At 39.8% G+C, this 27,332-nt stretch overlaps 1 protein-coding gene across 3 annotated transcripts in view; it reads right to left on the reverse strand.

Annotated features, from left to right (window-relative positions):
* Nucleotides 1-27,332, reverse strand: part of SPAG16 (sperm associated antigen 16) — a 359,782-nt gene that overhangs the window by 155,850 nt on the left and 176,600 nt on the right. For all 3 annotated transcript variants that reach the window (XM_048309624.1, XM_048309623.1, XM_048309625.1), the window contains one exon: nucleotides 14,412-14,597. In XM_048309624.1, coding sequence (XP_048165581.1) covers nucleotides 14,412-14,597 — 186 coding nt within the window. The remainder of the gene's footprint in view (nucleotides 1-14,411; nucleotides 14,598-27,332) is intronic.

Raw genomic sequence — 27,332 nt, forward strand, 5'->3', positions numbered from 1 at the left:
GCCCAAAGTTTTGAGACCATCACTCGTGGCTGTGGTGTTGGACACTGACCTGGCTGCCTGATGCCAGCCTGGGAAATAACAAGAATCTTATTTTTTACCATGTTTCTGTATCAAATGCACAGAGATAGTGGTAGGGTGGGCTTTACAAAACAAAGACTCTCCCTGGTGCCATGGCTGGTTAGAACTCTCTAGCACAAACAGACAAAAAAGAAATATAATCAATTACCTTTTGGTGCTTGATTGATTCCAAAACTACTCAAACTCAGGATCTGTTTTGATAAACATTGAGAATACTAAATATGATTGACAATAGCTTTTTATGTTTTTGTAAGCGAAAAGCTGAAGTTACTGAATTAATAATATTCTACTTAGGCTTTCATTAGAAGGCGTGAAAACTTTGCCAATAATCTGTCTCCTTTTTTATTGGCTTGAAACATGAATAATGAATCTGCTCATTATTGAAGATTTAGCCTCTTAATGTCTTACATTTGTTTGAACAAATGAAGTGTTCCATGAGAAGTATTATTGTTTGTATTATTTTCTGATTCCAGATAAAGGGGTTTTGGTGTAAAGCTTTAATTTTTTTTTAAAAGGAAAGAGAAAACAGTAAGACATAAAATCTCTACTTAAGAATGGTTTATGGTCTTTTTGTAAGATTGTAATATATTCTTCATTCCCTTGCACTATGTAGACTTGGCTGTACCTTGTCAAGATATCTTTAAAATCTCACTGTTCAACACCTGATTGTTGGCAGCACAGGGCATGTTCCAGCTCATGGGTGAGAGCTGTTGCAAAAGCTCACTTTCCACTGAAATTGGGCTCTAAATCAATTTTGATAACTTATTTCAGCAACTTTAGTTTGAAGAGAAGTGTTAACTTACAATCCAAATTTTTCAGAAGTGAGATGCATTTTCATATGTTTCGAATTTGGGTTATGTTTCATTTGACAAGGATTGCTCTTCCCCAAGGTTAGAGTTCGGTCAACAAAAATTACTTTGAAAGTCATGGAATAGAAGAAGATTTAGGCTTTTATATCCAAAATGTAGATCTGAAGTACCTTTTTCACCAGTTTGGGTGAAACAGACCCTGTTTACAAGGTCTTGCTTGTAACCGTGTGTAAAAGAGTTATGTCAGGGAATGATCCAAAGTAATCCTGAGTAAATTAGCAATTCTCACCCCAGCAGCCAGTCAGCAATGATACATTTGTTAACACTAATGGGAATGTTCTGGGCATTCCCAGAACACCTGTAACACACCAGTGGGCTCTGGACCCACACTGAGACCCACTCTGAGCACCATGCAGGAGCACACACCCTACATTCCATATTTCAAAATCCAGGTTTCCTCTGCCTCAGGAAAATCACCACCCACGTATCAAACCATCCGTTTGTGGCTACGGCTTCTAACTTTTCCATCAAGTGTATCTGCATGCAGAACACAAATTCCATCAGCCAAAGGAAAAGCTTTGTGCAGCCCGGTGCTTCCAGCACTCATAGCGACAGGATCTGAAGTGGTTCCCCTCCAGGATCAGCTCTTGTATTTCTATTATTGAATAAAATGCTGCTTCAGTCCTTTGGCCAGGAACTAGGACACAAACTTCTCTGCCTTCAAAATGCCTGTGTCTCCCTTGCAACACATGGAAAGCAGAGCCATCTATCTCAGAATTCCTAACTTCAGTCCAGGAGCAAGGGGCACTCGGGTTCAAAAAGGTAAGTGGGGATTCTTAGATTATTTTTTGACTCTTACCCTTGCTCAGCACTTTCTGCAAATTAAGTTTCCTCAGGGGGTTTTTTTTGTTGGACAGGTGAAGACAGGAGCACCAGGAATCATTTATTGAAAAGCAGAGCCTTGTTTTATGAAACAATTATCTCCTCCCCCCTCCAGGCACAGGGGTACGAGCTAATCAGATTAGTGCAGGCTCAGGAATCATGAAATAGCTGTAACCCATTTAAGCAGACAATAAACAGTGCAGGACAAGGAGTGTGCTTGCTGCTCAGCAGCTCTGCCACTGGACAAGCAAAGCCTCTCCCCAGTGACCGTGGGTTCTCCTCAATTACCCCATCAGCTGACATCAGCATGGAGCTCACGGCCTGTTCCACACTCCGTATGAAGCTGCCATGATCTTATTATTTGTGTCTTGGTTTTTTTTTAATTACAAAAATCTTTACCTGTAAAATTACTGCCTTTTCAGGCTAACCCTGAACAAGTAAATGCAGATGTGTCAATCCCTCCTTGCTTCTGAAAGACAACAGCACATGTGCTTCGATGCATCACTGTCAAATGATTTAACTTTTTGTGTCCATATATTAAGGCTTATGTGAGAACTATTCAAACGGGTTTTTTAGGCTTTTGCTGTTCAAATAAAATATTCTGGAGAAGATGAGCCATCCAAACTCCACATTCAGATCCCCTTTATGGTGCATTCCAACCACCCTGAAGAACTTTGTTATTTCTTTCATTCTCTTCCTTATCATCATTTATTTCACTCTTCTACACGACCGTGTTAATAAATAAAGAATATGGCATTACATGCACAACTACCGACTGGTGAGACGTAACACAGAAAATAACAAACGTGACAATGAAAAACAAAATATGAAGTATCTTTATGGCAGAAGACCAGGTAAACTTACTACGTTATGCTGGAACACACATTTTCTTTGGAGTCCCAGCATTTTACTGTGAGACTCATCTGATCTATTTCTTCTGACAACTCACAGACAACGTAAGAAATAATTGGTTTTTACAGGAGTTTAAGTCTGTAACAGTGGATAACAGCACACTTTTAAAAAATGCCACTCCTGTAACACTAACCCCTAAAATACCTCGCCAAAGCCTACAAGTTCATCCCATAAAGCTCCATCATATCATATTCTCTACAAATTTACATATTTAGGATGAGATTTCCAAACTGCCTGGACAAGGCAGAGTCTGAGAGTCCTACAGCTGCTGGGTGCCCGAGTAATGGGATTTTCCCGTGTGACACTGTGGCCGTGCAAACATATCTTCAAACAACCCTTGGGGCCCTTTGAATGATCCAACTCTGTGTGAATTAAATGAAGGGTTAGGGTGGAGCAGCTTCTGGGGGAGAACTTTGTTCTGTGCAGCCACCAGAGTCAGGGAGCAGCTGATGATGAGAACAGGAAGTGGCTCTCAGGCTTCTGTTTGTCAGGAGTTGCATTAAATTGCCCGATGGATGACCCAGGTCTGCACTTTTTCTAGCCCAAAATTCTTGTCTTTCTTTAAAAAAAAAAAAAAATCCACTGTTTGAAAACTACCAACAAAAGGGAAAAACTGAAGCAAGAACTATACAGGAGGCCAGCAGAATAAATCTAGAGAGCCCAACTACATCTACGCAGTTACCATAAAACTAACTCAAATCAGCTTTCAGTTCTCCAAAAAACCACCAAACCCAAATCCAGCAAACCCCCTGCGCTCCAAAAAAACCCCAAAACAAACCAAAAGTACACCATTATTTTACCTTAGGATCCACTTGCTGGTCTAGCTTTATAGTGATGAAATTCTATAGAGGATAGAGAAAGCAGTACTGGCACATCATGACTTAATTTCCCCACCTTTTAAATTTTTTTTGTTTACTAATTTAGTAAGTTTTAATTTATTTTTAATATATTTCTACTATGTCTTTAATCCCAACCCTTATGCAGGAAGACTCCTGCAAGCAGCATGGGTAACTCCCACGTAAAGGGAGTTCTGCCAGCTCTGTCTGCCCTGAGCATCACCTACAAACGCACTGGGCCCCAAAACCACCCCCACACCACCAATGACCCTACCAGGAGCTGGCTTACTGCTTTCTGACATAGAAAAGAAAATGCCTTTACCAAAGAAGTCAGATAAAGAAACACCTACAGTCTCAAAGTCAAAAATGCAATGACAAGTGAAAGTTGGAGGCCCCACTTTTATTACTGTTGTATTGCAAACCAGGAACTTTAGTCCTTAGTTTTTTTCAATTTTTTTTTCTTTTTTCTTAAAGGGAATAGTCAGTTGCAATAGTGCAGGGAACCATGAGAACCTGGGCCAGTCCTGTGTACTGTAAATTAGCATGGAGTTACACAGAATATTAATGGATGGGTTTAATCTGCAGCATGCAGATTCACTGCATCAAAAGCACTGTGACTCTTGTCGGATGTTAGTTTATTTTCTTCCACATTTTAAATTTACTGAAACTTCTTTAGACCTATTAAAGAAACAAATCCTTTTTGAAAACAGTACAACAAGGCTGAGATGCAATAAATATAAGCACTTAAATATTAAAGTGAGGAAAATGAATTTCAGTGTGCTTTCAAATTGGTTTTCTTCAGTGCAGAGTTTCTTTATTTGTCCAAATAAAATGGATTTGAGTGGGTGGCAGCTTTAAGGAGTTATGCAGCACTATTCAATGGCTTTGTGAACTTGGGAAGGTATATGAATAATGGATTTGCTGTGCTCCTAGACACAGAGCCACAACAAAAACAGTGTCATTGCAGGTTCTCTAACAAGCAGCTGCTGGAGTGAAGAATAAAGAGCCTGGTCCACCCACTGAAGCTACAGGTGCGGGAATGTTTGTTCAGATCAGTGACTGAACACAGAATGGGAAAAGCTAAATTCCCAAGGATACCTCCCACCACTTTGATCTACTACTTTCTCACCATTTTTAGATTGTGCACCACCCCCGCTCTCCCCAAACAGAGCTGGAAAAGGGCTGGATTTCCCTTTGCCAGCAGCTGGAGGAAAAGATTCACTTGAAACACATGCACAAAATATAAGCATAGTGATTTAGTCTCCTCCTTTCCTAGCTGTGAACAGTTTGGTTTACATTCCTTTTTGTTCTAACTTTCCCTGTTAGTGGTGTGATTTTATATCAATGTAATTACACCTGTCTCATCCCAGTGTGCACCCAAAGTAAGTGTCATTGGATGAGAAGAGTATCCACTGTTCTCCAGGGGAAGAGAGGCCTTTGCAAATCACTACTAAAATCTTCAGCTGCACATAGCAAAGCTCAGTTTGCAATTGTTGAAGGTGCTGAATATGCAATCAAAGTACTGTCAAGCCATGACTGACAACCTGATATGGATCACTTAGAAGTCCGACACACTCAGAATTAGGTTTTCATCAATCGCCAGTGCCAGCTGCTAACTTCACTCCTAGTATTGCACAGTGTCCCCAAACCCTCATTTCAGTCTTAACCTTCCAAAATCAGCTAAGATCTGCATTACTATGAAACAAAACCTGATATTTAAAAAAAAACCAACCTAAAGAAGGGACTTTTTAAGGGGCAGAATGTAACTGCAGAAGACCACACACAGTATTTTTACTTTTTTATTCAAATTTCAGAGCAGGGATACAAGTCTGACTCCAACTATGTTCCCAGCGTGCAGCAAACTCGTGTGCCCTTTATGGCACCGAAACACTCCATGACCGTCTGCTCTGTATTAAATAATTCACAAATATCGTTGACATTTTATTGCAGCCTCCATGTGAAGATTCCATTATCTAGAATATTTGTGTTGGTGACAGAAATATGCTTGAAAGAGACACTAAAATATAAAGAAATTCATTGGGTTTGCATCAAGTGGATAATTCCAATACATATTTAATAGGTTTCCCACAGACACACATGCCTTTACAGGCTCTGAGTTCAGTAAATAGATGCATAAAAATTGTCTTGCAGATGGTGAATTGATTCCTAGCTGGGAAAGATATCGGTCAGCCTACAACAAGATTTTTGTGTGATGATGTGTCTCAATTCACATCAGAAAACCTACAAATATCAAAGTGCAGAAGGGAAATGGCCAACATTTTTGTTTGCTTCATCCTGGTCTTCGCCTCCATCAAGGCAAAACCCCCCCTTATTTTCCCGGGAAGTGTCAGAGTGGTTGTGTCTGCTGTATACACAGGCTTAACCACTTGGATCATGTGGGAACAGACTTTATAGCTCTAAGTCTGCTTGAGGATTTGGAGATGTGTCTCAAAGTATAACCCACACAGGGCACCAAAGAAGCTGTGTTACCTGTATCAGGTCTGACCACTTAGGGAAATGTAAAGACTGAGGAGAGAAACAAGCCCCAAATTTTTGAAAGCTGCCACAGACAAAAGAAATCATTATTGGGCTGAAAACAGTATTTATCCACATTTTAAGGAGGTACAAACACAATTCAGTGTCTTCCAGTGTCAATAAGAGACCCAGGGCACATTTTTTTAATGTAAGAATTAATTGTTAAAGGACTAAGATGTGACTTGTTTTCATTTTCCAGTTGAGGCTAATCAAAGATGAATAGAGTTTGCTCTAACAGGATACACAACTGGAGTTCCAGCACTTGAGAGAGAAAATGATCTTGTGTAACATCTGAACCCTTAAAAGAAAACAATAAAAAGGAAGAAAAATAAACCCCAAAAGCATCACAGACAGACACAGACACACACATATCTGAAGACTGCCTGGAGCCAGAGGACAAGAACTGAAAAAATTCCAAGAGGAATTTACATGTATTAAGGCATCCACTACAGCAGATTTTTACTTTGAAATCAAATGACCGACTCATCTAATTCCAAACCAGGAGACATCAGCAGCTAAAAATAGTTCACATTCAGGTGGATATGTGGCTATGCCTGTCAGAGTATTGTTGCTTATAAATAGTAAGATGTATTCGTGTTCATTTTAGTTCACTGGGAGACAAGCAGGGAAACAACCTGCAATTACCTGTGCTGCAGCACACGGGCATTTTGGGTGACAGTGCTCCACCTGAACGTGGATCACAGGCTGTGTGTGTAACATTTGCTCTAACTGGTACTGACAGGATATGGGTGTGATGATGGAAATACATCATTTTAATGAGCTGTTGTCTTCACTGGGTTCTGTAATAATATCTGACAGTTTTCACTGCTCTATGAATTGCTCTGTTGGTACAATTCATTTTTGGTTTGGTGGAGATACTGTAAGTCAGTATTTCTAGGAAAACAGCTTAGGTAAAGAAAAGCCTGCCAGTAATGAGTCAATGTAATGTGAGGGAGAAAGAAAACAACTGGATAATGAGCCTGGATATGGAGTAGAAAACTATACTCTGACTTAAATTGTGCTGAATGCCTGCAGTGTTGGTCCTCTGCATTTGAGTTCTGAACGCAGGAGAGTGGAAACACCCTGTCCAGATCTGACTAACATTTTGCAGAAGCCATGGTTATAGGACCTGCACAGTTGCAAATTAAGACAAAGAATTCATCTTGCACATTGTCAAAGAGAGAAAAAAGCAGCGCCTGAGCCTCCTCCAGTGCACACAGTCCAAGTGGACTCAGCTTTGCAGACCTGCCAGCTGCTCTGGTTAGGATTTGGTGGAAGGAAGCCTCAGTTTTACCTCCCTCATTCCTCCTGCTCCTGAAGCACCTGCCAGGGAATCCAGGAGGTGTTTGGACAAGGGAGGGACACCAAGCACAAAGGTGCTCAACTTCAGAGGAGCACATTTCCTTACCAGCTCAAATAAAGCTTCCTGCTGTCCAACAGGAGCCTCTCAGCCAACAACACAGAATTTAGGGAGGCTGGGCTAAAGGAGGACAGCTAGAACATAAAAACCCACTAACAATTGCATCTAGTATGTTTTTTCCAAGCCATATTGAATGCTGAAATAATGGCAGCAAGGAAACTTCTGAGATCAGAAAATGAGACACTCATTTATGTAAATCAAGTGCAACTTTCTCCACTATCTTTCCATAAAAGAAATACTATGTAGCTAACTCTGGTAGCGTTCGGGTAAGCCTACCTAGAAATATCTGCAGAACTCAGACATTTTAGAAAGCAGCTCCGTTTTCAGCCTCAGTTTTTTAAAAAATAAAGTAGTAACTTGATTTTTTCCCCCCTCCATTAATCAAAAACTGCTGTGCAGTTCAAGACCAGCAGCAGAAATCAGAAAGCAAAGCACTTACATTTCTGTGTGTTCAATGCTTTAGGAAAAAATGGAAAAATATTCTAAATTTAAAAAAAAAAAATTATCACTTTAACTACTAAGATCTTCAAATATGCTTCCTGTGCACAGGCTAAATTGCCACAGATGGTTCCAGTAAAAGCCAGAGAGAACATGGATTTATCTAGACCAGTAGCCAACAGCCACCAGAACAAATATTTCAGCAGACGTCACACAACTCCTGTCATGTTTTACAGAGTCATTAATAATCACATAAACATCTATTTCTCATGGATCTATATTATTACTGAAAATCCAATTCTGATTTTAGTTCCTCTCACCCAGTAGGAAGATTTGAAGAAAACTAATTTTGCCATATTGTTGACGTCCCCAAGGAATGGAAAGTCAGGGTTTTAATGATGGCTTCAGTAGTAACTCACCCTATGGCCTCGAGTAAAGCCCTTCACCTCTTTGTTTACTTTCACCAGATGTAAATAATGGTATGGCTTGCCCAGCTTAGGCATTCCATGGCAATCAGCTAAGATTCTTCTGGCCTTTGGGACCTGCAGTTTCTCATTACTGAGGCATGTTGTCTCGTACTAAATCCACAATGTCATTTAAGTTTACAACATGGAGTTCAAGCTACACGTCCTGTAAAGTTTTGTACTTCAAGCTTCATCTTGTCCAGGATTCTGTAGATTTAGCCATATCTTCCCCTTAACTGAATAGCTCTGCTTTGAATGTAATTTTTTCCCTGATAATTCGCATTTTCAAATTGATTTTTTACAACTGGCTCTCTGGGAATTATAACAACTAGGTTTTAGACTTTCCTGATCCTGAAAAATGTGTTATGGAATTGTAGCATAATTATAAATTTGGAGACTTGGGCATAGGCCTGGCTTTGATTTGAAGGATTAATAGCAGCTTGTCTCTGCAGTGCTCCTTGGAGGATTCCAAAGGGAATTCTCCTTTATCAAAATGGCAAGCATTTCCTGCTGTGCTGTCAGGAGAGACATTACAAACTACCCAAAAATGGTCCTTCCACATTTCCTCTGAGTTCTTCTACCTGCCTTCTAATTTCCTGGAGGACATTTGTCTTCTCTGAAAATAGATTAGCTCCACTTTTACTGGAATCAATTAAACATGGGATCTGGCCAGAGGAGCTTGTGGCTTCTGTCCCACTGAGCAGCCAGTCAGACAAGTGTAACCTCAAATGGGGTATTTGGACAAGGACTGGCTATGCACACTCATCCTGATTCAAAATGTGAAAATATAGCTCCATTCTGAGACAAGAAAAATCTCTGAGTTCCTTCAGAGGAGATTTTACAGGATCCTGATACGGATGCATTTGGTGTGGTGAAAAAACCCTACAAATCTGAGAGTAAATATTGCATTTCAAAGCTGTCCGTCGCCTAAGGGAAAAGGAAGAAAAAGAAACAGAGTATGAATGTCAAGGATGGCAGGAGAAGCCAGGCTAAACCCTGGGATCTGATGATACAAAGCAGAGAGTTTGACCAGTCCACTTGGCAACTCCAGGAACATTAAATTATCAATTTAGTGAAACTAGAGAATAAACCACTCCACCCCAAAGTATAACTGCAGTTTAAAATCAGCTTAACCATGCCTTGCAGTACACACACTCAAGATGTGTATTAATAAAACACATGCAGTATTTGCATGGTGTCATTCCATGGTGTCACTCCAAGGAAAGCTGTAGCTGACGAGGGACTTCTAATTAAACAAAATCCATCCCTGCTTGATTTCTTTAAATACTAACCCTAAATTTTCCAAAATTAAATGCTTCTTATGAGAAGAAACAAAACTATAAGCAGCAGATACCAAGTGGAGAGAAGTCACAACAGGAGATAAGAATTTTAATAGAGGCTTAGGAGCAAAAGAAGGAATTATTTATATAAACTAGTAATTAATGTCAGACACATCTGACACTTGGGCAAAGAAGTGAAAATGTCCTGTCTTGTTGCAGAGAAGCAAAAGGTGTCAGCAATTTTTTTTGTATATTTGGAAATAAGTAAAAGAATCTATTAACACCTCAGTAACAGGACACTATCCTGGAGGTACAGGAGAATTAACAATAATCACAATTAGTTACTTCTAAAATTGGCACCTGAACAAATGCACCAATGGACACTAGAAATGACTGAAGATTGAGGTAAATACACGTTTTAAATTTTTAAAATAAAATTTGATTATGGGAAAAATTTCCGTGAGTAGACAAAAATTGCCCTGTTAATGGAAAAGGAAAACAAATGAGTGATGGATCATGGAACAGCAACCAGAAACGGCTCCAATCCACAAACACTTCCTCACCCTGGGCTCTGCTGCAAGACAGCACAATTGCATTTCTTGGTGGCCTAATTCCACATATTTTGTACTAGTGAAAGAAAGCAGAGAAAAATGGAGAACTGCTCAGTGAGCACAGAATGGATCAACTGGAGAAAACCAATTCTGACTGTTCTGACTGCTGCAAACAATTTCTCAAGCGCAAAGCATAAATAACAATGTTTGCCTTTAACATTCAGTGTAGAGCATATGTTTGCAAAGCTAAACAACTGCCTATGTTTACATGAGATATATGATGCTCAGTTTGATTTGCATATCAGAGATCAGGCTGTAAATCTCTGATGATATTTACCACTGGATAATTAAAATTAATCCTGCCAAAATGACTTTGACAGTGTTGAATTTATGGTCTGAGAAAACACCCCTGCAACTGCCTGCTGAGCTAGAACATAACTGGCTGTATATTTTCAACCTGAGCTATGCTACTGAATAAGATCCTGGTCACAAATTATAAACCTCTCCCTTTCTTCTCCAATTTCCTATTTCCATAATCATTAAGAAGTGGGGATAATTTTGAAGGTACAAGATATGCCCGTTTTGCTGTTTTGTTTTTTGGTTTAAATTTTTTTAGCCATGGCAGGCACATGAGTTACCTTTCTTCCCTGCACTCCCCTTCCCGATGTTACACCATTTTCTTTTTCATTTCCTTTAAAAGCAACCAATTCTCCCAGCAAAGAATGCATCAGGAAGTTCCAACTCCAGAACTCAGACTCCCTCAAGTCCTTCAGTAGCTTGGATCATGGCTGTGTCTCAGCATGTGTCTGTGTTTCCAGGGAGAAGGAAGTGGCTTGGATTTTCGTTTGTTTGCTTTCTGTTTTATTTCTTAAACTCAGATTGTATCTTTAAATAGAAGGCACCTAACTTGTCCAGAAGAACATTGTTTACTAAAAGCTACCTCATATTATCCTCCTGGTAGGAATGTCATTTGTGGCTTGATACATGATTGAAACTTCCAGTATAAACAGAAGAAAAACATTTGTGAATAATAAAAAACCCCAAACCGACCAAAAACCCCAGGCATATTTCATGTTCTAATAAAACAAAATTCAAATATTTAGTAGGCAGAATTTTCTTATCATTGGCAAAGAATTATGTAATTTATCAAAACTGCTGGCAACATTTTCCTATTGAAGAGATGTTGCATCTTGTATTCTTTGGACTCCAATAACAGATTTGATGATTGTGCAAATTGCACCTTGGATTTTGGTGCTAAAAGATAGCAAATAGCCTCCCCAGCTTCTTGACACCAAGCTTACAACTACAGAGAATGATGTATATTTTTCAAATGCAACATTTATAGAAAAGTATGTTTCTAATGTATAAAAGTGGCCTTTTTGAAAGCTGGAAATAAGAAGATAACTGTCATCCACTACAGAAATGGATGTATTTTTATTTGTAGCATTTATTTACAACATATCTCTTTCAGAGAGGTGGCAGTGATAGCTTTGATATCCTTCTTGCTTTTCTTCCCCTACAATCTGCTGCTTTCCAGGCCCATTCAATTTGAAAGCAGGCATCCATCCAAATATGTAATATTAAGGAAGAAAGACAGCTCTCATTTAAAAAATCTTAATTCCTTGTTAGTGGAAAGAATAAAACCACTAGATTAACTGTGATCACTGATTATTATCCTCCCACGAGAACGTTATCTTGGGCTCTGTCCCCTGCTCAGAGCTTGTGGCACCTGGAGAGGGAGAAGGCTGACGATGGCACCTGGATGAGCACCTGTTCTGCAGGGTTGGGGAGAAAAATAACACTCCAAGCATCATAAACCACAGAAAGCCTGCTCCACGTTCCTATTGTCACACAGCCCCAGGCTGGCAGGGCGGCTGAGGAGGGCACACATTCCTGGGGTGCCCAGCCCCGCTGGCCAAGCTCGTGGCACAATTACAGGGGACACCCTGGAACAGCTGGATCAGTGCTGCAAACTCGGCCAGGTAGCTCAGCAATCAGCACTGCCGAACCCAGGCTCACTGCAGGCTCTTTTGTAGCACAGCTCCAAATATAACAGCAGCAATTTAACAAGCCAGTGGAAACCACCAGCTCATTCATCTGTCCATAGCCTTCCCTTATTTCCAAATCTTGCCGTACATCCTGCACAGACTGATTTTCCACTTGAATGAGCCAGCACGGGCACAAGGCCCAACTGCAGCTGAGTGTTCTGCAGAACCAGGATGGATTAGGCTCGAAACAGCCACATCTTGTCACCAAACCCATTTTAGAGAAGTTCTTCAAATGTCTGTCATTTCTGCAGTCCTCTTTTCATACTAAGTGCCTACACCACATACAGCTCTACAAACTCACCTGAACTGGCCACAGCAGAACTCACCTGGCCTTTGCACTGAGGCAGTGCAACAGCCCCCAGCACATGGCTTTTACTGGCAACACATCAAAAACCCAGCAGTGAGAACTCCCATGAGGGCTTTTTTTTCCTACTCTGAATACACCTTATTTTAATCGGACTATGTCACATTTTTATGCCACTTCCTGCTGCCTTTAGCCACTGAGATTTTGCATAATTTTTGATGTTTCAATAATTCTACATGGATAGTCAGCCTTTCACATCATGGCTGGGATGTTACTCTCTTATTTTCACATCCAAAGCACAGCTCAGATAGACTGGAGGCAGAAATGGGAGTTGGTGATGAGTGTGAGTGGGAGGCACCATGGGTTGGTGGTGAAGGTTTGCTTTGATTCCTCTGACTACAAAAGCTTCCTCAGTAGGGAAGGCATTTTCAAATGTCTAAACAAACCTTTGTCTATGCAAATTCAAACCCATTCTGACATCAAATTAAAGCTATTCTTAGTATTATTTCTTAAAGGTCATGAATATGCCATAAAAGATGATCAAAGCATTAGAAATCTACAACAGGTTAAGAAAAGAGGCAACAATACGTTAGATTTCTGCTGTTCATGTTTCTAAGGAAAACACTGACCATTAATGCTTATTACTGCGATGGTGGAAGCATCATCTGTTCTCAGAACTGGCTGACAATTTCTGTTCTAAAACCCACCACTCTGCTGGCTTGAACTTTGTCAAACCTTAACTAGGTTTTTTTTTCACCAAAATAATTTGGAATAATTCATGAAAGGATAGGTTAGTTATCCCATTTTGAAAACAATATTTTTAATATCATTTAATGCTTCCTCAATTCATGGTTTGAAAGCAAGACTGGAAATCCGATACAGACAGAGTTTTAATTAACTCTCAGTGAAATCTGGATGAATTACAGTTTGAAAAGTCTCCACTAAGGGCTCACTGCAATTGCAGCAGGCCGGGAGGGATTTAGGAAAAAGGAACAAAAGATGAAATTTTCCCTTGCTTTTTGAGTGAAGCTTCTTCTCCTGCAGTGGCCAACAATCTTGAAGGAGTATTTCATCTCATTCAAATGCAAGGGAAGAAAAAGACCGATAGGAAATGGAAAAATCCATTAGGACTGGATAATAAAGAACCAGGGAAAATGCCTATAGGACTCTGCGGACGGATGACATCCAGCTGTTAAAAATCAGACCTAGTACAGTACAGTAATTCAGGAGTCTAGAGGAGATAGTTTGAAAAGAGATAAATCCATCCCATTTCTTTAAGGTGTTAAGTTAATCAAAACTGAAGACAACTGGAGAGAGTTAAGGAACTAATTAATCAGTAAGCACAAATTCACTGATATTCTAAAAGCACCTTCATAAAATGCACTTGCCTGGATAATAAAGAAGGTATAGGATGATTTATTAATCAGGAGTCACCTTGCTGAAACACAGAAAATGACTAAAATAAATTTCCACTTGGCTAACCTTAAACCAGGTTGTGTACTTAGGAGCTTGAAACAGTATATAGAAAACTTACTGAAAGTCTTATTCAGTTACTTATTCAAATTACATATTGAAGTTCCACAAAGCTCTTGCCTTAAAAAAAACCAGCAATGAAGAATAACGGATGCCAAGTGAAAGCAAATACTTCCATTTTGGCACTGTGTTAATTGAAGTCCTTCCCAGCTCCCTGTTTAGTAAAGCCTTTATCTAGTAATCCCATCAGAGGCTGTTTTTTCCAGCACTGCCTTTAATTTCCCTGTGTTCTCCGAGTGAACTCCACGAATCGACAGGGAGCTAAAGCACAACCCTGGTTCTTAATGAAGGTATCAATTAGTGAACACAGAGCCTCCATACCTGTTAACATCCCAGATCTTGCTGGTGCCATCCATGGAGGCAGAGGCCACGAAGTCCCCGCAGGAGTGCCAGAAGCAGGCCCGCACCGCGCGGGAATGGCCCCGCAGCGTCAGGATGCAGCCGCGCCTGGACAGGTCCCAGATCCGCACCGTGGTGTCACCGCTCGATGTCACCAGCTGGGTGCCACTGCTCGAGGAATAAGAAACAGGTTTGAGCCAGGAGAGAGGTAAGGAATTTTCAGGCAAAATAATTTAACTCTGCTTAGAAAGACAGGTTAAGTTGCAGTTGTTGATTTTACCTTAAAATACACATGAACAAAAGCAACCTTTGGAAACATTCGTATTTTTACTGTGCACAGTTTTCCGACACATTATAGATGAAGTGTCCGTGTATTAATACTCTATCAAAAGAAAAGGAGATAGGAAGTACCTATCCCCCACAGGAAAGTAAATACAGCTTTCAAATAAATTCCTACTTTTTGTAGCCTATTATGAGCTCATCAATAAAATAACGTAAGCCCAGAGGACTGCTTTCAAAATACAACAAGACAGATTAAGGGAAGAGTATTTTCTAATTTCCCAAATTCATACCATTTTCAACATATAATTAATTTTTAAAAAGCATCCTAATTTTGTTTTTTCTAACTCTGTATAAATACTTCAACATATTCACCATCTCTTGGGGTCATTGATACATTACATAAATGAAAAATACAGAGTTCAGCTCAGATTTTTTTTGCCAAATCTCAGACATAAACTAGTATAATTCTGTTTCCTTTAAGCATGGACATATGGCTTCAGACTAAGAGTCCATCTGTAACATTTTATGTAACTAGTAGGGGATTCTTAATAAAACAGTAAGAAAAAGCATGTGGAGTGATTCTCTTATTAAACCCTCTCAGACCTAGCCTGTGGCTCAGGATTTCTTTGTGCTCAAGAAGAATCCATGGATTTTTTTTCCCCTGTGAGTAATTGATTTTTGAAAATATGCAAACCTTTGGCACTCGCAATCTCTTATGTCAATGAATTCCAAAATTTAATTATGCCTTGTGTGAAAAGCTCTTCTGGGGTCTTAAATACCTTACTTCATTTCATTTCATGCTTCTAATTCTACTACTGTGATTAAAAGCAAACACTGAGTACACCTTCACCATGTCTAAGTGTGCCACCAGCCGTGGTGGGACAGGGCCCTGTCCAGTTCCACTGCCAGGACGAAGACCCCAACTCATTCCTTGTGCAGAGGTGATTCCAGCCCTTGGAGCACATTTCCCATCTCTCTCAGCACCCTTTCAGCTGAAAGGGAAGGAACAGGTACCCAAGGAAGGTATGCAATGGCACTGTTTCGTGGTTTATTCTCTGTTCTTTCAATTTAATTACCATCTTTGGCACGACTGTAGAGAAATTTTCAGCAAACTGGCCACAGTAGCTGCAAGATTTCCTTCCTCAGTACTGATAATTAGACACATTCTTACCTATTATCAGTTCTTATCTCAGGACCATTTCTTCCCATGTGCTTTACTTTGTGTTCACCTGCACAGATTTTCAGCTGCTGCTTCACCATCAAGTCAATTGTTGAGACTGGAATCTTTTCCTGTCCTCCTTCACATGCTCCTTTTCACTGCCCTGGCTAATTAGCAAACTCATCCACCTCATCCCCTTCCCCAGTTTCCAAGATCATCTTAATAACTCAGGTCCCAGCACAGATCCCTGTGAGACTCAGAAATTAATTTCTCCATGCTGAAAGTGGCATTTGATTCCTATCCTTTTCTTATTCAGGACAGTTCTGCTTCCTTGGGAGTTTTTATCAAATGACCTCAAGAAGAATTTGCTGAAAATCCAAGTGTAGGAAATTCATGAATCTCACTTGATCAAATGTTCAATAAGCCCTTCAGAGAATTCCCAACCGATTTCTGAGGCTTAATTTCCAAAGCCATACTCACAGCTCCCAGGGCTTCACTGCCATAAATGTATCCATGTATCCTGTAATTTGGCTTCCTAATATAATTCCTGTCAAGCTATGAAAATTAGATGAATCCATCTAGAATGCCTTCATCCTAAACTCTTTTAAAATATTGAAAAAATTGATGCAGCCCTCCTAGGAATAAGGGAGGTTTTCATTTTCTAAGCAAAAATTTGTTTCAATTGTTTTCATACTAAACCAAACCAAACCAAACCAAACCAAAACACACACAAAAAAAAAAAAAAAACCACAGGAAAAATATTTGGGGATAATACACAAAAATACAGGTCAAAAATAGTTAAGCTGTAGGTTTTCAGACCAATTTCTGCCATTATCTGAGCAACATCAATAAGATGACCTTGCCTATGGGACCCAATAAACTCTTTTATTTGAATAAGGGCAAAGGTCCTATCACAGGCAGTGGAAATCCTTCTTCCAAATCTCTGGATATAAAATTGTGGGGACTGAAAACAGCTCAAGGGTTGATCCTAAGCACTATTGTAAAACTTCAAGTAAGAGTACACTCAGAGATATTTAATTCACTGCTGGAGTTTATTAAAAAAAAAGGTCTGAAACCTGTGGTGTCAACCCTTTTATTTTATATTCTCCCTTTCCTCCTTTTCCAATAGATGTCCACCAAATTGCTTGGTAAAAGTAGCTACTACGACAGCTTGAAATATGTGCATCATTTACCTGATAGATCTTAAGGGGGAGCTTGCCACTATGAAAGATCACCTACCCAAGTTTTTGACGGTTTTAACACTTGTGGTTTAGGTTGCTATTTTTTGTGAAAATATCATTATAATATTCATTAAGGCAGTTACACCCCCATGCCCAAGACAAAGCTCTGAGAGATTAATCTCTCAACATTTTTTTATAACATTGCACAGGTATAATTCTGAAGCTTTTGTCACATATACCAGAGCATAAAGGCTTGAAGTCTGAGTAGGGGTTTGGAGGAGACCCTAATTTTGTTGAGCTGTCAGGAATAAATGTGCTTCTGTTAACGAAGCACTTGCACTTTTAATAAGCCAGATCTCACTTCTGAAGGTAGATAAAATTAGAGAAATGACAAATTATCACAGCCCTTATACATTTATGAAATAAGAGCTTAAAATAAATTCAGAGTCAGGTATAAAGTGGGACTGATGAAATCTGCAATTGATTCAGAGGGAAACATTCACTGCCACTGTTGTGAATCACAAAAAGAGATTTATGGCTTATGCATTTTTTAATATATAATCCCCAAAATGCTACATGAAGAACTGGTTCCTTGGGCTGAATTTCAAGAATGCACCATCCAGGCAGTGATGAAAATCTTTCAGAAAACAGATATGAGCAGGAAGGTAGTTCAAATGGATTCAATTTGGCAATCTGCAGCAGGGGAAGGAGTTACAAGTGAGGTTTAGCACCCCTTACAGATCAAAGGAGAAAAAATAGTGGAGATTGGAAACAAAAGTGCACCAGGAAACAGTTTTGAGGGAGAGAATGACAGAAGTAAGGGCAAAAATACTCAGGAACAGAGGGACCCATGCCCCAGCCCCCTGCAAAACAAGTTTCCTCATAACTCCTTGTGAATAAAAAAGCATCAGGTCATTAAAGGAAGGGGATCTGCAATTATCCATGTAGGAACTTAACACCAGCATTTCTGGGAAGCACAAGTGGTGCTGGTGGGAATGCTGGCTGTCAGGGCTGCTTCAGCACAGGGGCTGCACTCTGTGCTCAGGAAACTCTCGGCACACACGAGGATTCAGACCAGACACACACATAATGAACAGGAAAGTGCTGTGTCAAGCCAAGTCAGACATCGAAATCAAAATGCTGCTGTTAAGAAAAAGCCCTATCTACTTAATAGCTGATCAATAATGACACACTTTCTCTGATTTGCAGCATTTTTCAGTCCTGGGAGATAAAAAGAAGCACACCAAATTCTGAGGTAATGTTTTGTTACCCACAGCTGCAACATTTTTTTTACCGTGCTATTTTTCCTTATAAGAGCATGTGGGGGGAAGAAACAAATATATCAGAAAAAGCAGCTGCTTTTAATGATTATGGCTGTCAGTTTAACCGTGTATGGAACCCACACAGTCCTCTATCATATGACTGATTTTCAAACAAAATGCATGCTGATTATGATATTAAAAATATATGAAATTTGACATTGGAACCTCCACCTTAATTCTCAGCAGCTATATACATAAACTCCATTTGAATTCAAGACTGATCACTAACAGGAAAAGCTCCAACAAATCCTGTGCAGTGTGCATATATCTAACTCAGAGGAGAATAAAACACCTTAATTGTTTTTTAACAAACACATCAAAGAACTAGGCAAGGTATTAGGAGACAAGAAAAAGGTAAATCCTATCTTGTTCTGTCACTTCAAACACATTCACATAAATGCAAATAACTTTGCCAACTTCTAGAAATATGGTGCTTTTGTAAAGAAGCAGCACCTTTGTGCATGGTACTCTGTGGATCCCTGTAAGTTGGGTTTGTATGGTCTTGTTTGGTTTGGTTTGGGGTGATTTCTGTTTAAACTTTCTCGCAGACCAAAGGACTACATGGGATGAAACATGCCTGCATTGATTAAAGTATTCTTACAGAAGAATCTTTCCAAAGTTCTCGGCAATGGAGAGCCCATGGTACCTGTAACCCCTGTTCTCCCTCTATGGATAGACCATTTTTTAAACATTAAATGCACATAAAGTTCTATCTTTCAGCTGATTTCTGGTATTCCTAATTGATACTGTAAACCTGCTCTTCCAGGAACACTTAAGAGTGGAAAAACTTTGGAAACATTAATTCCACCTTCCACAAAAAGGGATGGAACATTAACTTCTCAAGCCTTAAACCTTTCCTCCCTCATATTCTAAACACACACACACACACACACACACACACACATTTCCTTTCATTACACATTCCTGCTCCTTCCAGCTTCACTGTTCTCACTACAAGACACCTCTCCATTAACATTTCCCAAGGTGTAGACACATTAATAGTTAAGACTCATATTCAGCAACAACATGAGCCTTTGGCACAGAGTCACTTCACAGCATTTCAGCAGTCTGACTGCCTTTGTGGAGTGCCAGTCAAGTGAAGGCAACAGCTACACTGAGAGTGCTTCCCTGTAAATGTGTCACTCCTAACGCCAACAGCCCAAGCAGCTTCAAATACTGCTCCTGGTTCAAATATTTCTGGACAGTAGACTTAGATCTGAATCTCAAGCTGCTCCAGGGGACTGATTGCTCAGGTTCCCTCTGAAGACCCTGTGGACACTGAGGTAGAAAAGCTCTTCTGCTCTACAACATCAGCTGCCAAGCAGGACCATGCATCCCATCCTTCAACATTTACAAGGATTGTCATATTGAATTAAGCAAAATAAATGATAAATCCATCTGTATCATAGCTCTGTGATAAGCCCCAGAGAGGGAGACTCCACACCATCTCCAGGTATGGAGACGTCTCCTGTCCTGGGCTCCACCACCCTCCATGGAATGAAGTTCTTCCTCATGTTGAGGGGGAATTTGTGTTTTAGTTGATGCCCATTGCTCCTTGTCCTGTCGCTGGGCACTGCTGAAGTGTCCAGCAACATCCTCTGACACCCACCTTTGAGATATTTATATGTGTTGATGAGATCAACACACACACACACACACACATATATATATAAATACACAAATTATATAAAATATATATTATTGTATATATTATGTATTATATGCATTTTTTATATATATTATTTCTATAGGGCTGTGGACACAGTCAGTGTTCTGCACACAAACTGAGACACAGCTCCTTCCCTCAGACAGCTCCAGCCCAAACCAAAAGGTGGTGAGCAAAGCCTTACACACAGTGCTGGCCAACAACAGTTCTCAGAGCAAAACCAAGCCAAACACAACTTGTTTTCAAGTTTTTTATCCTAAAAGAGTTGCAGCAAGAGGCAGCTTCTGACTGGAGCTTAAACAACACAAGCATCAGCAACGTAACAGCAAATTTTAAACATATGGTCCAAAACATTACAGGGATAAGCTCTTTCACCATGACAACTGAAAATCATTTTAAAATCAATATTCCAATCAGTTAATTGGAAAAATGATTTCTCTTTTATTTACCTCTATTCATGTAACTATTCTAAAGCAAAATTCTAAAAGCCTCTATGTTATTTGCAATATCAGCACAGGCTGACAGTAGGCACAGTAAAGTACAAGGGAAGAACTGCAAATCCTGCTAAAGTTTACTTGAATTTTGCTGACATTTTATGCTAGGTCAAAGAGGAAAGATAAAGAAAGAAAATGCCTAGGAAGAAAAGTTATTCCATGAAGAACAGAACTAATGAACACCAAATACCTATGGAAGCATCTTTTGCCTACTTCTTTCATCATCTTAGCTGTTGATAAAATAAATACATCAAGAATTGACTGATCTGTTAGACTTCTGTCTTCCAATTTTTGCCAGATTTACCCTGCAAGTTAAAAGTTACCAAAGGCAGTGGAAGAGAGCTGAAGGAACATGTGCAAGGGGGTTGGGAGAAATACATCCTTGTAAACTTCATTTACTTGGAAACAAGGTTAAAAGCAGGGATCCAGACAACTCCACTTAGGAAAGTAGACATCTACTAATGGAGTCCCACCTTTGATTATGAGAGCTGTATTTAAACACTCCATTTTCCAGTTGGTACTGAGAACAATGTAAGGGATGGAAATGCCAAACATCAGTTCAGCTCTGCAGTCATTGCAACTCTTCTTTGTTCTCCTGTGTTGTCACTGCTCCTCATTTCCCTCTCACCAGAGAAGGTGAAAATTGGGATGAATTTAAAAAATGTTGGAGTCAATTTACTATTTAAAAAGTCCCCATTAAAATGATTGAAAAGAAAACAGGTGATTTCCTGCCTCACCAGGCAGGATGCTTGCACAGTTCCTTTATAAAGGATGATGTGGATCCAACTCTCTGCGGGTCCAAAGGAAGATGGGACAAAGATTTGGAAGAGGAATACACCAAAGATTACATGGAAACAGCATCTGGCTCAAGATACTTTGAAGTAAGAAGTAGAGTCCAGCGGGGTACTAAGACCAAACCTCACAAATGCCTTTCCTATTCTTAGCCATTCTGAGGCATCTGCTGGTACTCACTGCTGGGAACAGGATGTTGGTCCAGAAAAATCTGGCATGGGGAGCCACCCTTATGTTCTTAGTTTGTGTTTGAACAAAACACTCAGCAGCAAAGGTTTTGTTTCTAAGATTTTGTAACCTTGAAACAGACTTGAGATATGGTTCACTTGTTTGTTGCTGCAGTTCTGAGCCTCATTAATTATTTACAATGACACTTCTTATTAGGAACCTCTAGGGGTTTTTTTGGATCTATGGTTCATTTTGGGTGTTGCTTTAACTATCCTGGTGGACTACGTGTCTAAGACCCATTTTATGTAGTAATTGTAATATGTTTCATCCCTCAGAATAATCTTAAGCCCAATTTTACTCACTTTAATAATAGACATGAAATGTTCATTTATACAGAAGGTGATGCCAGAATACTCAGCAGTAGAAATATAAAAATACCTTTTCTCATTTATCATCAAAGGTAAGGAGAAAAATAAATTAAATTTCAAAAATGCAATATCAATTATAAACTGACATTCTACAAGCCAAGGAAGCAGTTCCAAAGGCAGGAAGCAAGGCGGTAACCAGCAGATGGTGGATGGCACATGGCTTTTTGTCAGAGAGGAAAAACGCAACCATCCTGCAAAATCCTTTGCCATAAGGCTGTTGGCTGGAAATCCTCAGAATTCTGTCAATGTGTACTATGCCAAGTGCAAAACTTGAGGTGATTTTTCACTCCGCATTACCTAATTGTGAGATCTTTCTGTGATGTTTCCTGCTCATACATTGACCTGTGCCAGGAGAAGCGTTTCCCCTTGTGCTGCCTGGCTGGCAGCTGGCTGTGACAACAAGGGCAAACAGGAAAGCAAGCTTTTGGCACCAAACTGCTCCTGGATAGACAGACACAAGGACTGGGCACCACAAAAGCAGTAAACTTTTGTTTTAATGAAGTTCACCTTCTCGATGAAAACCTCCTTGAGGCTACTTCCCACTTCAATGGTGACAGTTTCACACGTGCAAACATTTAAATACAACATGCTCCTAACCAGAAAGAGTCCTGGTGTGGTATATATGAACTCCAAGGTAACAAATTCAAGCCATTTATTAACAAGTTTCAACTTAGCAAGTCCTCCATACTTTAAATCATCTTCCCTTTCTGAACTGAGTACCGCTACCAGAAGCTGCCGTGTCTGACCACACAACCCCACAGAGAAATCCTGTTTCACCTGAGGCCCTTCCCACTGCTCTTACCTGCACATCTTCCTGTGCTCAAGTACTCCTTTTTTTCCAAGGTTTTGGCCCACAAAAACACAGCCTTTAGTTCTACATACAGGATCATTATAATGATTTTTAGTAATTTTGTTAGAATCATTTCTTGTTATTTTCCAGATTGCTCCAATGCATGTTACAAACCACACAGACCCCACTCAGGCATGCCCCATTCAAATCCAGTAGCTGAGCTTGGTATCCCCCAAAAAATATTGAGTGTGGTCCTATTCACTGCAGGCTAGACTCTTTAATGTATAAAAAATGGGTTAGCTGCCACCCAGTATCATGTAATTAGAGGTGGTTAAATGAGAATCTAAAATGATTTAGGCTCCTGGTAGAAGGCAGTTTTTAGTATTTGTAAAATTGGCTTTTAGAAGGCTTGGGAAGCGTACCAGGTAAGGAATAAAAATGAAAAGACAAACTAGTTACAATACTTGGAGATTAGATGTAGCAAAGTATGTGTCAGCAAGACAGCAGGCACTACAGAATGCAGGGCTCTAGGCAAAAATTAGACAGCAATGAATTACCTTTTAACAATTATTTTGCATTAAAAAAAAATGATGCCTTTTCTAAAAGCTTCCTGCCAGTGCATATCTAGCACCCCACAGCAAAATCAGACACCTGTTTAGCAAGGGGTAGGAGCATCCTGGCCTCCAGCTTGGAGCAGGGAGCTCGTGGGAGCCTGGCCAGTGGTATCTCCAACAATTATGAAGGCTTCTTATGCTGAAGGCAAACAGTGTTCCTGGGTCCACTTGTGCCACCTTCCTGTAGCCTACTGCCAAGTAAATTTTCCTCCATTAACCTCATGAGAAATAACTATTTTACCTGAAATCAAATATAATGAGTAAACATTGCAAAACTACCATATTTTCCAGAAATGAGAGCTATTCTGTACCATTCCAACACCTATTCTCAAGCGACCCAGTGTAAGTTAAAGTCTTTCTATACACTGCTAAATTTTTAAAATAATGTATTTAGCCCACATAAAATCATGCATAGTACCAATCAATATCCCTGACATACATTAAACAGTGTGCCATTACAGTGTGATACTTCATCTCAACACCCACCCCATCCAGCTGGGTCATTTTTCCTCCATTGGAATGACTCCAAATCCTCAAATTTTAATGAAGGGCTGTTGAAGTAGGGAAAAATGTAGTTTGGAAGGAGTTCAGATACATGAATTCCATGTACAGAAAAGATTTATGACCTATATTAACAGCAATAATCCTGTGTCTCAGTTCCTCTGAAAGGCAAAGTTGTGGCTCAGTCGTTTTAAATCCATTATCATCCCCCAACGGTGGTCCAGTGATGTCTAATCACAATCAATAGCCAGCAAAAGACCACAGTCATTAATCCCATTTGCATGTTTGTACAAAGCATCATTTTTAAGCCGCATATTCATATGCAGAGAGAGTCCAGTGAGTGCACAGAGATTTCGTAGCCTGGGAAGTTCTGCACTGGGATTTGAGCATTCCCAGGCCCCTGGAAGGATATTTAATCACACTGTGTAATGATCCTGACAGTGAAGGCCAAGAAAACACACAGGATATTGCATGAGCCCCGTGTTTGTACTTGGGGCAAGTGATGGACTCACTGAGCCATGCCCTGGGGGGGAGTGAGTTAATGGAGACAGTGATCAATCACAATCTAACTTCAAGAGGGGAGGAGGAATGGAAATGCTGAATATGAGCAGAATCCTGGGCTGGTACAAAAGAAAGCAGAATAGCAAAGTAAATATAAATTTCCACCCTTTCTGTGAAAGGCTTTGCATGAAAACTGAACTTTAATCCACGAGGCCATGCAGCCTAAACATTGACTGCCCAAGAGCTGTGGGACACCAGAAAACCCTTCAAACCCAACAACTCTCAGAGGTGATCTAAACCATGGACACAAACACAACACGGCGGCCTTCTCCCTCTGCTCCCCATTTCTTTCATATACACACTACTTAGATGCAAAGGAAATAACTACCACAAACTAAGAACTTGGTTCCACATCCATGTCCCTCAGCAAACAAGTCCTGATCCTCATTCCCAGCAGGACAGCTTCTCCTGTTACCTGTGCATGGCAACTGTTTTGTACCTGGAATTCCCCAGATTACTGCAGCCACACAGCTTGAGGGGAAACAAAGAAACACAATAAATGACTGTGATTCATACCTGGAGTTTGTGCTCCAGACAAAATCTTGTAAACACTCTAAATATTTGGGGGTTATTTCCAATTCAAATATCTTAGATATTGCCTCAATTGAATTGCCATTCTCTAGTCAACTCTAACACTAATGTTTGTTATTTTAACAGCTGCACTTTAGGAAAGGCTCATTTTAACAATATAACAAACCCAGATATCGCCTCAGCCACTCCACTAGAACCCTTGCAGCAGACTTGAGGGAAAATACAATTGCCTTTATTGCACAGAAGAAAGCAATAATGAACCAAGGATGTTAAAGGCATCAAGATTATAATTGCACTCAGAGAAACATAACACAAGAGATTCTATTAAGAGAGATGTTTTGATGTGTATAACGACTCTGAACAGAGTGAGAGCAACACGTTCAGGATCAGAGCAGTGAACTGAGACTCCCCAGCCCTGGAGAGATGGCAGCTCCCTCTGCAACTCCAGCTCCCCAGCACAAAATGCTGATGAAGCCAGAAGAAAACCTAAACTATTCAAAATCTGAACCCACCACAGTAAACAACAGTTTTTTCTCACAGCCTAAATAAATGATCAGCAAAACTGAACTGCTTCTGGTGACTCCCAGGCAGCAAGAGCTGCAGGAACTGAAAATGAGGGAGATGTGCAGGAAGAGAAACCAAGAACTCCTTGTAGAGCAGACAAATTTCTGCAATACTTTCAGAGAACAAACTCAAGGCTTCACTGAAGCTGAACTAATAGGTTTAAAAATATCCCATTTTATTGATACTCTATAAAGAGATTTCAACTGCCTATTCCTCCACCCTTTCTCTATCAAAGTGGTTATCATAGAGAAATTTCTTTCTTTCTTTCAAGTAAACACCAAATCTAATTACCCACACAGCTGATCAGAAAGTTTCCTTGCAATTTCTAAGTCAAAACAATTACATCAAAATAGTGATTCTGAATAACTAAATAAACTTTTGTCAGAAAAAGAAAGATTAAACTTGACACCTGTTTTGTGAAATTGATCATCACAGTGTTTTTTCAAGCTGATACCAGATTGGTTTAAAGCTCCCAAAATTAAATATGTCTGTTTTCAGGTCTAAAATTCAGATAATGGGAGAATATAGTGCACAAGATCATCACTTAAGAAAAATAACATAATTTCTATGTAAGCTAAGAATTCAGTACGTTTGAAAACCTTACCTTATAGGCAAGCATAACATATAAATGATAAATCATGGAGATAAGGTAATTAAATAATAAATTAAATAATACTACACAAAGACTAGCTAACTTTTTATCCCCATTAGGATTTCTACTGTATCCAAGGTCACACATTGTGGGTATGAAGATTGAGGCATTTTTTAAAGAGCCTTTAAAGAGATGTTTTGTACCTGTGATGGAGGGGCTGCAAATTAATCAGTAGAAATGGCATTAGTTTATCAATAGGTTTTCAACCATGGGTGTTGAAGTTCAGTACGTGTGTAAAGCCACCTGTGAAAGCACCTACAGAGTGCTTTCAGCAAAGGGCAGCATTTTATTACAATGGATTTTCTTCCTGTAGTTATTTCAAATACACATTTGAATTGCTCAGTAGGAGGACTGCAGCTCCTGCCAGCCGCTTCCTCCCTCTCCTCTCTCCAACTGGCCTCAGCACTTCTCTCTCCAGCTGCTTGCTGAATTATTGTAATGGAGATATTATTAGTGAATCACTAACTCAGAGTGGTCAGTATTTCCACCAACTAAGAAATACAAGCCGAAGGTAGTTTTTCATCAAAGCCTGGTCATTCTGGCTGAAAAGAGAAGCCTATTCAGTAACCACACTATGGAACTGCACACTGTTTGCTTTCTAAAATCAATATAATGATAGACTCTTAAGGTTCCATGCAATAGGAACATTTTTTGATCTCTCTGTTGACAGGGGAAACTACTTCTTTCAAGCAGAGGTAACATCCTTAGAGAACACTAATGGAGAACATAATTAATGGCCTAATTATGAAATGTTTCTGAAGGCAAACCTTCTAGATGGCACGTGGGCTGTCACTGCAACCACCTCAGAGCCAGAAGATGGGGTAAAGCAGACACCTGAGGATTTGGCAACAAAGAAAATCTCCGAAAGTTTGGACATCTGGGAACCCCAGCCGGTGTGAGAAAATTCTCCTCAGCATGGCAGGAATCGCAGAAAAAAAGGCAACTTCTAGATAATGAATCAGGATCTCAATCTGTAGCAAAGTTACAGTTGTTATCAGTCCATATTTCCAAAAGCACGTTGCAGAACTGAGCTCTCTAAAGAAAATTAAAATGAGATACACACACTTTTTTCTTGAAATAGATACCAATAGTTAGCAGAGCTCTCTGAAATGAAAACATACTTTATGTATATATTTACATCTCAAAAGCCCACAGAGAATAACCAACAGTTCCATGTGCCTGAAGAGATTAGTATGGG

This window comes from Corvus hawaiiensis, chromosome 7 (genome assembly GCF_020740725.1).
Source record: "Corvus hawaiiensis isolate bCorHaw1 chromosome 7, bCorHaw1.pri.cur, whole genome shotgun sequence".
Classification (NCBI taxonomy): domain Eukaryota; kingdom Metazoa; phylum Chordata; class Aves; order Passeriformes; family Corvidae; genus Corvus; species Corvus hawaiiensis.